The following is a 12,428-nucleotide window of genomic DNA, read 5'->3' as shown; positions in this document are numbered from 1 at the left end:
CTAACCAGGCTGCATATGTGGCAAAGCCTAATTCTCTAGCTTAAATATCAGTAGTAGTACAGAATGGCTAAAGGTTGGGTGGGGGGCAGAATTCAAGAGTGACCAATGGCTATATTTGCATTTATATCCTGAAACAAGCAAACCAGGACATACACATGAAAGTAAATTCAAAACAAGAAGAGACAGCAGTCTTGGTTTTTCCCAGAGAAAGCGAGGGAAAAGGAAAAAGTGGGTTGCAGGTGGCCCTAAGTGCTGGCCTGCCCAGCAAAGTGCATGTGCTGTCTCCGCTGGAGAATATTACACATGAACAGAGCACTCAGCTCCGTGGGAAGAGGCTGTTTAAGTGCAACGTTCAGCAGACCAATTCCCATTTATTTTTCGGATGAACTGCCAGTTCAAGGTTTGGTGGCTTTGGGTTTTTTGCATTTGGTTTGGGATTTTGGGGTTTTTTTTGGCTTTTTAAAAATTTATTATAACCTTCCCACTTTCAAAAGTGGGATCGCTGGATGAGAGAGACAAGTTTGCAGGTCAGGATGCCCACAAGGTGTGTGAGGATTCAAAAGTCAAGAAAAGAAGCCCTCTCCCCAAAGGAAAACATGAAACAAGAACAACGCCTTCTTGAGAAGGTCAACGGCTTTCAAGGAAATACCACCCGCCTTCCCCCTTCGCTCAGCTCTTCCCCTTGAAAGAGCTGGGGTGGAGGTCGCGGTCCAGGAGTATGGCCTAGACAGCATCAAGGGCATAACCTAGCATGAGTGAGCAAGAAGGTTCCCTCCGCCCTTCGTCCAAGGGTGCAGTACCAAGCTGAAGGAAGACAAATGAAGGGCTGAGCAGTTTGTGGCCGAGGCGGGGTGAAGCGGGGTCCGCGGAGCTCACTCCCCTTCCTCCTTGATGCGTTGCTGTTTGTTGCGCCGGGCATCCATGTCAAAGTTGAAGTCGTTCCACTCGTCGCGGGGCGGGAAGGAAATGGTCTGCCGGAGCGTGAAGCGGACCGCGTCAATGACCCGCTCCCCCCGGGTTTCACTGGAGCCCACGCTGACGGTGGAGGCGCCGCTGGGGGTGCGCAGGAGGTGGGGAGGGGAGGAGAAGTCATGGAGCTGCCGGTGGTCCAGGATGCCTTTCCAGATGGCGTGGCGGAACTGCTCCGGGATCTTGAGGCTCACCAGATCCTGCAAGGCAAGGTGGAGGGCTTAACGGGGCAATCCCTTGGCAAGATGGGCTCCGGGAGTAGAAGCAGCCTCCGGGCCACCCTGCAAATACCCGTTAACCAACAAAGCTGCTAAAATCCAGGTAGCCGTGATGCACTGTAGAAGACAAACCACTGATCCTGAATGTAGTGGTTCACTTCTGAACAAGCATGTGTAGCCAACAAGGCAGCAAGGACTAATCCCACAAGGTCTGTTTTGAAGTTACACAAAACACATATTCATGCATAAGATATGGTGACCTAAAACTAGATGTTTAACTTGACTGCAAGGCCTCCAAGACAACCTCAGGGAGATCTGCTGGTTGTCTATGGTGGGGGATGCTGGGCTGCAGAAGTTCAACAGCTTTGAAAACTTCCGTGTTTATTTCAAAACCTGCAAAAGGATTTTAGAATCCAAGTCTGAGCTCCAGTATTTGAAGCTCTGGGTCTGACTCTGTAGGAACTGCCTTAATTACTTGAACATAACCAAAATCTAAGAACAGACACATAACCTTAGAAAACTCGGACTTTGAGGCCCCATCATCTCTGGTGCAGTACCTGAAGGTAGCATTACCTAAACTCTGGGAAATGTGATACCAGCTTCTGAAAAAATTAGCAATCAGCTTTGGTTAATTTGGATCAGCTTTTCTAATTAGAGCAACAGCAGAAGGAAGGCAGCCCACACTAGGAAGCAAAAGCGCCACAGCCTTGCAAAGTCTCGGGGCAAAAAACCAGGACAGCCAGCTCTGAGGAGAGCAATGGCACAGGAGAAGCAGCAGCAACCCTGCAGCAAAAGCCATGCAAGAGGAAAAAACCAGTTGGGCTGAGATGCCAGCAGCAAGGGAAGATTGTTAAGGTAAGGCCAGAAAACAGAAGCAGGGAGGGAAAAAACACAGACCACTTCTGGACAGCCCACTTGTCTGCAGGCGAGTGCGTGTTTCAGAGTGGTGTAAACTGAAACCGAGCCTTGCAGAATTAACAGGCGTGTGGGCTGGGGCCACTTCGGGGGCTAAAATGCACAGTGGTGGGGACGGGGAGACACTCTTTCTCTGTGCCAGGCAAGGCAGTTACAATGCTGGCCCCAAGTCCAGCCTCTCTTCACCTCACAATAAGTCTTCTCTGCGTGCAATAGCCTTAAATCAAACTAATCATATAAAAATAAAAATATACTGAGACTGGATTTCTGACCCATTCCTACAGCAGGGCCAAGAGTGCAAACAAAGGAAATGGTGAGGAGTTACTTACATCCATGGAGTAATGCTCAATCTGATAGATGGTGGTCAGCCCCTGGGTCGTGAAATAATCCACACAGGATGAGCAGCCCAACCTCGCTAAGAAGCTGCAGAGGAGGAAGGAAGGAAGGAGAGAGAAAAAAGGATCACCCTGGCTGCAACAGCCCAAACCACAGAAAAACCAAACACTCAGCCAACCTGCAGCAACAGGAAACAAAGCTTTCACCCTTGGCTTGACCTTCTCCAAGACATCCCAGGCCAGCAAGCCACATCGCTGCCACATCAAACAAATGAGGGAGTCCTTCAGCTTGGCTGCTAGCAGACAACCCACATGGCAGCACCTTGCCTTAGTCAAGAGCCGGTGCTACACAGCCTGGATCTTGGGGCAGGAAGGCTCACGTGGACCCTCCTGCCAGGTCACTTCACCCAGAAGGTGGCTGAGCCCTTGGCAGCCTGCTGCATGGATAGAGGGCTTCAGCAAGGCGGTGGGTCTGGGGCTCAGACACATCATGCACACAAAGTACTTCAAATCGGCACATTCCTCCCTAAGCGTAAAGGATTCCTCCTTTATGGGCAGCATCTTTCAACCTGTTTGACCTCACAGAGGGCAGAGGGACTTCTGACCCCAGCCATGGCTTGTCAAGTAGCCAAAGGGGGGAAAAAAGAAAAAAAAAGGAAAAAAAGAAAAAAGAAATGTTTGCAAGACTGCCTGGTGCCCTCAGCTCCACCAGTCCAACAGATGCTGTATCCCTCGGCTTTCTTGCAGTCCTAACGTCCCTGTTTCTCTCAGGTGCTCAGAGGTGGGGGTTTGAGGCTCGGTGCCCAGAGGGTACCAGCCCCGGGACTACCAAGACCCATTGGGATCCAGTGCTCCAAGAGAACGGGGCAAGGGACCTGACAGGACCCTTCAAGGCTCCCGACACGAGGCCTCCGCTCCCTGCGGGTGGGAAACGTGTGCTGGGCAGCCTGCTCCCGCTCACCTGACGATGCTGCAGTCTGTGGGGTACGGAGGAGGGGGGGTGCAGTGGGATGTTGAAGGCATGGAGAGGGGAGGAGGCAGCGCCTGTGTGGGGCTGAGGCCATTCATGTCGCCGGTCATGGCCATGTGGGTGCCCATCATGGGAACTGGAGGAGAGAAGAAGGAGGAGCACATTGTTACCCAGGCATCCCCAGACCCCCGCTTTGCCCCCACCACAGCGCCGAAGGACAGCACCCGCAGCTGAAGCGGCCTTAAATCCCCTGCAAAGCCCCTCAAGGAGCAAGCTCACAGGGAATTTCAGGCAGGGCCATAATGACTGCATGAGGACCAGATGACAGACAGTCCTTCAGGAGCTCTCCCCTCACCGGACCAACTGTCGGCAGTGCCGCCGAGTCACCTTCCCTTACAAACAGGCTCAGTAGAAACTTAAGCAAGCCGCAGGCGTCTCGGCTTTCCCTGCCGCAGGAGAGGAGCGGGACAGAGCCAGCAGCGTAACCCAATACAGAAGCCAAACAGCTTTGTTTTCAGAGACACCAAGAGCACCCGAAGGGGATCAGCAACAGGTGTGGGCAAGAGTCCAGCACTTTTGAAATTAAAAAAAAAAAAAAAAAAAAACACACACAAAAAACCACGCCCCCAAAACCATGTCTGTCATCCCGGATTTACAAGGCTGCTGGGCACTCTTCAGCAGCCAGAAGGAAGCAGGTTACCAAGCTGCGAGATGCAGCTATTTCCTTTGAAACTAAGAAGCGTCTTAATTGAACCGAGGGGAAACAGTTTGCCAACATTTGCATCTCCTCTGCTGGGAAAGGAAGAAGAAACAAGCCCTGAAAGACAGATGACAGTGCAGCCAGCCAGATCTGCAGCAAGAAGTAGCTCTGCTCACCCCTGTGAGGCTCAGAGCAGGATGCTGAAGCCTTGCCCTGTGGCACAGCAGCGAGCAATATTTGGCTCCAGGTTCCCAGCGAATTACTCTAGGCTCCCCAGCCTAACGCTAGCCACTTGGAGATGCCAAATCTCCTTGCCCAGACTAGTGGGGAGCACACGTGGAACAGAAGGAGTAAGGGTTTCTTACTGTTGGTTCCCATGCCGTCGGGGATGGTGGTTGGGGTCAAGGCATTGCGCTGCTGGGGGTTAATTAGCTGGCTGACCGAAGGCAACTTGTTCATGCTGTTCATTTTGCTGAGCGGTGGAGAGTTGGAGCCGTAGGATGACTGTGACTGCATGGAGGTCCTGCAAAGCAAGGAGGTGTTAGGACAGGAATCGCAGCAATTGGTTGGTAGGAGTGTGCGTCCAAGGGCCTACATTTTCTGTTTGTGGCAGTGGTGAGCTACTGTTAGTGAAATCACTGACACCATGGGAACATCGCAGATAAAGATCACTGGAGAGACAGTCAACAGGAAATAAGTTTCCCAGATATTCTGGGCATTTAAAAAACAAATGGTGAAATACCAACAAAGGGAAGCTTCACTTTCGGTTCAAATTTTTTATTTAAGGAAAAGTTTCTACATAAGTTTTTCGGTTGAAGAGAACATAGGCAAAGCCAGCAAACAGCTGCCAAAACATGAAAAGAGTATTTTTAAGTTAAGCTCTCCTTGTGGTCAAAGACTTTTTTTTTTTTTAAGAACAAGAACTGAGGAAACCATCTCGAAACCATCCTAACTACCCCTAAAACCTGACTGCAGAAACAATTTTCAGATCAGGTCACAGTTATCAACCTCGGTGTCTCCAAAATTCCTAGTTATGCATATAATCAGGTTGTTATCAGGTATATATATATAACAGCCAGAGGCTCTTTGCTCAAGACAGACTCCATACACCTTAGGGACTACTGAGACGGTCAGAGCTGCCTGGACGCTGACATGCAGCTTTTGCTGGTGTTAAAGAGAACCTGGTATCCAAACCCCGCAGGCTGCTTGCAAAGAGTATCAGATTCCTACTACCACTCGACAACAGCACTAGCCTCCCTCAAGTCCAGACAGCCCCAAACTCCATCCAGCATATCCATGAACCGGGCCAGAGACGCTTGCTGGCGAGCCTCCCCCTGCCCAGCCCCAAGGGTCCCAGCTGCAATCCCACCTCGTAAGCGATCCAGAGCGCAAAGACCAGACCGCTTCTGAATGGCAGCCCAGTTCCCAGATCGAGTTACAGTTGTGGCATCCCATCTGGAGTGGGGTCTTATTTGGGATATGCAGAAAATGATCATTAAAGTGGGTCCAGCAGCACAATTGGCAGAGCACCACCATGCTGCAAGAGAGCAGGTTTTTCTCTCTCCGACACCAGGAGCACTTGCAAGACTGGGCAAAGGCAACTGGGAAGCTGGCACGCTTCCCAAACACGACGTACCCTCGCAAGCCGTGCTCGCCCAGCAGAGCGGAGGTCGCCCGGCTCGCTGCAGAGCCCAGCACTCGTTCGGCAATATCACGGTGACCCCGTGGTGAATGTGCAAGGGCACATTCCCATCTCATTTCCCATTGGGAAACTTGTTCGTCTGGGTATAACTGGTTACACCAATTCCTGCAAACTGGCTTTCCTTCTATGCAAAGACAATAGTTATTACTTCAAATAAGTGAAGTGTAAAGGAAAGAAAGGGCTTATTCCTAGATAATTTATTAAAACCTTCAGCACTCAAGGTCAAGTTTCATACAATTACATTGTCTCCAGCTTCCTGCACTTTTAAGACTTGCAGTGTTGGGTGGAGAAAGCATCTATGCTAACAGGCTAGAGTATCTAAAGCCCTGAAGAACTGTTACCTAATTACACAATTACAGGAGGTACAGAAGGGTGTGAACTGTCCTTTGGCAGTGAAGATGCAGGACAAGATCCAGCAAACTTCATAGACTCAAGGAAGTGGAAAGCACAAGAAGCTTCACAAATTAATATTAACGATGGCAGCAACTCCCAAGGGGAAGTGAAACCAAGCCATGAAGTTCAGACCCAAATTTTCAGCGTGAAGGGAATGATTCAGATCTGAGGTTTCAATTCACCAATTATAAAAGTTGAGGCCAGCCATGAAATTCAAGTCAGGTTGACACCACCCTTAACCTAAGAGGCTTCTGGATTTAGGACCAAAATGAAATTTTTCTACTTTACAGGTTCAGGCACCTATCCTAACTATGCTTCAGCTGAAATTAATACACACCTGAGTAGTCTCTTAGAGCAAAATCGGCATGATATGCAAATGAAGAGGTCACCACATACACAGTGAAATTCCAAATCAATTAACAAAGACTTCCCAAAAAAGATTTAGTTGCGTTGTTTAAGGTCGGGACAGATTTTATTCAGAGAGCTCATGACTAGAAACTCTTTTTTTTTTTTTTTTTTTTAAAGGATACCTGTTGCTATGAAACAAGATTATTCAAGGAGGTCAATAGTGGGCCTAACTTTGCCATCTCCACCACCAACAGTGATCTCAGAAAAGCTAGTTAGGAGACTACAAAATACTTCGGGGATAAAAGAAAAAAAAAAAAAAAAAAAGCAAACACAATGCAACCCAAAGCACACTATAATAGAGAAAACAAATGCATACTTTACCTTATAGCTTAAGGACTCCATTCCTATCTCATTCATACTCATAAGAATCAAGATTAAGACAATCAAGCTCAAGTGAATAACCAGGAAACAGCAGCATTTTTCTTTGTACCCATACGTGTTTCAACTGAACTATTCCATCATATGAGCAGATGTGTAAAAGGTCTAGAGGAAGCCATCTAGCCAAAGAAAAGTAGCAAGATAAACCAAGATGCAAAATTTTATTGAAAATTAATGTCACACATGAATATAGCAACAGCCTCAGAAACACAAGAAAATGCTTTTGGCATTAAACACACGGACTACATGGTGTTTGAGGATTCATTTAAAATATATTGCTTTTTTCTCAGTTTTTTTTTTAAAACAGGTATTATAAGAATGTCATGCACAGTGATTTTCATTAAAATTACACTTACTATGTCTCAAGAAAGATTAGAAGTAGAAGCATTAACATTTCTTTGATATCAATGCCAATGAAATGCATTTTAATATCAAGGTATAAGGACTTCAATTAAGAGACTATTATACTTCTTGGAACAGTCTGATACGAAAGGCACTGAGTCACGTTCTGCAACTGATTTTTCTCTCAAGAGACTATGTAATTATTTAGCCAATAACATTTGTAGTTATGCAAGCTCATATGAGGGCAATCGCCTCTCATGCTTCAAGGCATATACAGATCATCTCAAGAGGTCAGGAAGGAACTTCCTTCTCCCACATATGAAGCACAGTTCAGTTCACAGGTTACGTTGTATAATTCTGCACTTTCCCAGCTCACTGGATATCAGCCCTTCACCAGAGGTGGGAAACTGCTTGGAGAGACCAATTACCTGATTCAGTAGACAAGTCCCACAGTTGTCATTCACATTAGATGGGCACACCATCATGTAAGCAGCCTTAATGCAAATGACATCAAAGGTTCATTAAGTGCAAGAAAAGGGCAGCTCAGGCTCAGAGAGTTTAAGATTTCACCCAAGCCCCTATGCCTACAGTTTGCTATCCCTGAAGACCTAGAGCTAGTCACAATGCAGAAAGACCCAAGTGGAATCAAAGCTGTCCAGTTCTGGGCCTACCTTTCCTTACGACAGCCACAGCAAGTGCAGCAAGGATTACATCCCAAGTTCACACATGGTCAATGTGCCCATCGGCAACGTTTTTTTCAAGTAAGATTGCCCACTGGGCTGCATAACACTGGGATGTCACTGATGTAGTCTGGTATTGGCATACAAGTGACAGAGATGATGCTCAGTTGCACTCATCCACTTTTAAGGCACATGAAGCAGGACACTAAAAACCAGAGAGATGCCCTTGCTCTCCACATCTCAAACAGCTGCTATTCTAGAGCAAGCAATAGTGCATGTTTTCAAGAACGCAAGTGGTTTGTAGGCTTGGTAAATAACTGGGAGCATGGAAAGGAGGAGCCCTGATTGTCACTAGGAAGACAGCGACTACAGCACAGGGACAAGGGTGGCGATAATGACTCCCCTTAGATTTCAGGTATGGGAATTTCCCAAGGCAGGCAGTGGATGCAATCTGCTCTCCAGGGAATGGAGCTATAATAAAGGGAGTGGATATACATCAACAAGTTGACATAGACTGATATGACCTGACTGACTGATAAGGCCCAATTAGTCCACTTGGTTATTCCTTGAAAGGAAAAGGCTTACTTTTCTGAAGCCCCAGAGCTGACAAAGAAGCCATCAAAAGACAGTTGGGAAAAAGTTTTCTTCTTTTATCTGTAGAGGATGGACTCTGTAGCAACTCCAATTGCTTCCAGCTCCAGGTTATTTGATTAAAAAAAAAAAAAAATTAAAAAAATACACCTTCTAAGATAACTACCTTGTAGCTGGAGAGCAAATCAAGTCACCATTAAGACCGGTTTCACAATCGTCATCCTCTTATAGGTAAGGAGGACAAGTCGCAAAGCCTTTCCAGAGGATAGTGGGATACAAATTATTTACATTCTTGTTTGGTGGAAGTCCCAGGTGCTGTATTGCCTGTCATGATGCAAGAGATTTCCTAGATGTCAGACCAGATGATGATGAACTGGAGCGTGAGCTGAAAACTCCCAGTACGGGCTCTGGATGCCTTGTATCTTCTGGTGGGCCACCTCCTCTAACTTGCTGGTGGACAGGACCTGGAGCAGAGCTCTAGATACAGATTAGTGCGTCCCTGTTGCAGTATTTCCAAATTGCCATCCACAAGCAGACAAGACCAAGATCCAGGAACAAACCTTCATTGGAAGGACAGACTGACAGTGCCAAGCATAATCCTGTGTCTGGGCTGCGTTTGCAGTTCAGATTCCCACCTCTCCCAGGGAAAGGAATAGCATTGTCTGTCTTCTCCCAAATAAAAAGGCACAGAGCAATAGTTATCTGCTTTGTGATCTCGAAGTACTTCCTGGAGTTTTCAGGCAAAGAGGCACTTGATTTGGTTAAATTTACACAAGGAATGATGGTAGAGCTGCAACTGTATGAAATAATCACTGCTAGTGTTTAATTAGTTATTCTTTATACTTAATCACAATTTTGGGGGCTCTTCTCCATCAGCCCTCCCCCACACTGCTACGGTACAACAAGTCTTGCTAAGACAATGAAGGAGATATCCAGAGATGGGATATGGCTCTCAAAGGAGATGTTTAATATGAGTCATCACCTGCTCAGATCACAGCTCTGCTGCCTGGAAGCGCATGATGTGATGTTCAGAGATAAGAGTCTGCTCCCACTGCATCAGGCTTTTTTCCTTGGTGGGTGGCCAGGAGGCCCGCTCTGCATTTGGGAGGCACCTTCTCTTCAGGCTGTGCCTAACCGCAAGTGTGTCAGAGCTGCGTACACACCTGCCCCAAATAAATTCAGCATGGACGGCACTGCAGGCACAGAGGTCCCCATCAGTACTGATCCAGCGCCCTGTGTTTCTCAGGGGCTGCTGATCACTGGCATTTGCAACCGAGTTCTGCTCCCCAGCCACCGCTGATCTGGGCAGACACCAGCCTGCAGGGAGCACCATTCCGGGTGTACCTTCAGTAACTTCTTCACATTTCTGTTTCCTGCAGCTGTCAACATCAGAGGGTTCCTCAGGAGAGATGCCACCGCCTGAGAGCATGGGTTGAAGGACACTTCTCTACCAGCATTAGGGGCTGTTCGCTATGTAAGGATGTTTGAGCACCTCTCGGTGGGGAGAGCCACAGCAGGCATCGTGGCCACCCTCAACTAGGCTCCTCTCTCATCGCCAGTATCCACACCTAGTGCCATGCTCAGCAATGCCAGGTTAATTCTACAGCATGTTACTTGCCTGTTGATCGCTCCTCCTTTGTGCTGGTCTGGGCTTGACACTTGAAGATGGAATTTCCAAATGACTCAAATCCTCCCTGTCAAGCCCCGTACGAATGGCTTTCAGAGGTGGAGTTTGAGACAAGCAGCGTGAGGAGGATTTGCAAGTCCTTGCTGAGAAACAGCCTTCTATGCGAGAATTGCTAAGCCAGGATGCGCTTCACGGACACAATAAGCAAAAGCCACTGGTTGCAGGATTAATGCACAAGGTGGGCATGGCCTGAGGCCACTTGGCTGAGTCAACTGCAACATATGCTGGCACCATTTTCCTTTGAACTATCAGATTTGTAGTGATGGGGTAAAATTAGCAGGGCTGATGAAAACTCTAAGGCAACACCTAATAACTGCTGAACATCTGCAAGGAAAGGGGCAAGCTCCAACCCCATTTCACGGGTAGGGCAATGAGCAGTTTTGGACACTCTGCCCTTTACACCCTCAGCTGCAAAGGGACAGGGACACTGGGCACACATGGATGTCATTACACAGAAAGACTCAACCTCACATTCAACTTGCGCAGCTCAGCCCACTAACTTGGACCGAGCCCACAGAGTCAGAAGGGACCTTCCTAAGTTCAGTAAAGCTGGATTAATGCCAGCAGTGCTGGTGCAAAGTCAAAGCCACCCAGTCTTCCCTACAATTTTGATGTATTTTAGATGAAAGCCTTTAAGAGTAGAAATAAGGGGAAACAATTTGTGATACCAAATTAGCAGACATTTCTACAGGAAAGAAAAAAAATTCTTACTAGTGTCAATTCATGTAATTATTACCTCCCTCTGTCCAGCAGTACAAATACTTCAGCTACTTGCACTATTACTGCATGACCAGCATTAAAACAGGCCAAACTGACTATCACAGACTGTTTAAACACACACCCCCTTCCACCCCCCCCAGCCCATGAACACATTTTTTTAATTTAAACAAGACAAGAGGCATTTTTAAAATTGAGACCCGCTCAGAGAAACCCCGCTGAGTTTCACAAATACAGAAGTAAGAGGAAAGAGTATCAACACGTTACAAAAACAGGAAGAAAACGTTACACCAAGACAGACGACATTGTGGTTCCTGACCTCCCAATGCTATGGGCTACAGCTAAGAGGTCTGTAGAAGTGTCTGTTGTTTTTGCAAAGTTTGAGTCCCTTCAGAAGATTACTCTCGCTATTTACTCTGTTGCTATCAGGCTGAGTATTTGCCACTGTTCCTAGTCCTGCCAGCTGGGCAAAACGACCCCAGCAGCTTGGTTTATGGATATACTGATGGGTTTGGGGGGCTGGAATGTTTTAGGATGGCATCGGTCTGTTTGGGAGGGTCTCTCCTTGAGTCCATGAGTTCACTCCTGAAGCAGGCCGAAAGGAGACTGTAGAGAAGGAACCAGAGAAAAGAAAAAGATGAATGTACAGGATCCTTCACCAGCCACCAAGAGAGAAACAGTCACTTTCCACCTTCATGATCACAGTATGGGCTTTGAAGGAGGGGAAAAGCAGATGTCTTAGCACCTACAGTAAGGGTATGTGACAGGGAGATTTAGAAAGCTGGAAAGCCCCAGGTACGAGGGAGTGCTTGGCAAGGAAGAGAAAACAACTAGTTGATAGGGTAATCCGATTTCTGCATCCCAGTCTTATGGGTACAAATGGTGCCCCGATACTGTTCCTAGTGACAAATACAAGAGAAAAAAAGCACTCAGCCAAAGGGGAAAGGAGAGAAGCAGCTTCCATTGAGCCCACTTCAAACTTCAATTACTTAAGAACCAGAAGCTGGTGCTAGGGAGAGAGGATGGTGCCTACTGTAAAAGGACCATATTGATTACATCTCAACTACTCCCCTTTTCAAAGCTGGGGGACCCTCTGCACTAAAGCCAAGGAGTCCCTGGGGCTGCCAGCCAATGCAGAAGACACTGCTCCCTCGGAGCCAGCAAAGCAAACACTGCATGTCTTCATATACCTAATCACACACTTTTTCTTGCTTACTTTCATCTTGGCAATTCTCTAGTGGGAACACTAGCTGAGTGCCTAGAGTTCACAACACATGCAAGCACAGCACTACAAAACCAAACCAAACCATGCAAAAATCCAGTATTACCTTCCACAGCAAAAATGAGAATAACTAGGTGGAGGTATGAAGAATACCTTTCCCACCAGCCCCCTCCCTGCGACAGCAAGTGCCAGGATCGTTGC

At 47.4% G+C, this 12,428-nt stretch overlaps 1 protein-coding gene across 3 annotated transcripts in view; it reads right to left on the bottom strand.

The window, feature by feature from the left end:
* Positions 1 to 456: 456 nt before the first annotated feature.
* TP63 (tumor protein p63) overlaps positions 457 to 12,428 on the bottom strand; it is a 106,596-nt gene continuing 94,624 nt past the window's right edge. For 2 of the 3 annotated variants that reach the window (XM_010573065.1, XM_010573066.1), the window contains 4 exons: positions 4,473 to 4,630; positions 3,399 to 3,543; positions 2,432 to 2,525; positions 457 to 1,169 (listed from right to left, as the gene is read on the bottom strand). In XM_010573065.1, the coding sequence (XP_010571367.1) occupies positions 873 to 1,169; positions 2,432 to 2,525; positions 3,399 to 3,543; positions 4,473 to 4,630 (694 nt within the window). In that variant the 3' untranslated portion in view covers positions 457 to 872. Of the gene's footprint in view, positions 1,170 to 2,431; positions 2,526 to 3,398; positions 3,544 to 4,472; positions 4,631 to 11,496; positions 11,612 to 12,428 lie in introns of those variants that run through there. The other variant, XM_010573067.1, reaches the window with a different exon arrangement.

The sequence above is a fragment of the Haliaeetus leucocephalus genome, unplaced genomic scaffold (assembly GCF_000737465.1).
Source record: "Haliaeetus leucocephalus isolate CR32 unplaced genomic scaffold, Haliaeetus_leucocephalus-4.0 Scaffold362, whole genome shotgun sequence".
Taxonomy (NCBI): Eukaryota; Metazoa; Chordata; class Aves; order Accipitriformes; family Accipitridae; genus Haliaeetus; species Haliaeetus leucocephalus.
Note: the sequence above shows the minus strand (reverse complement) of the source record. Positions and strands in the feature narration are given on the sequence as shown.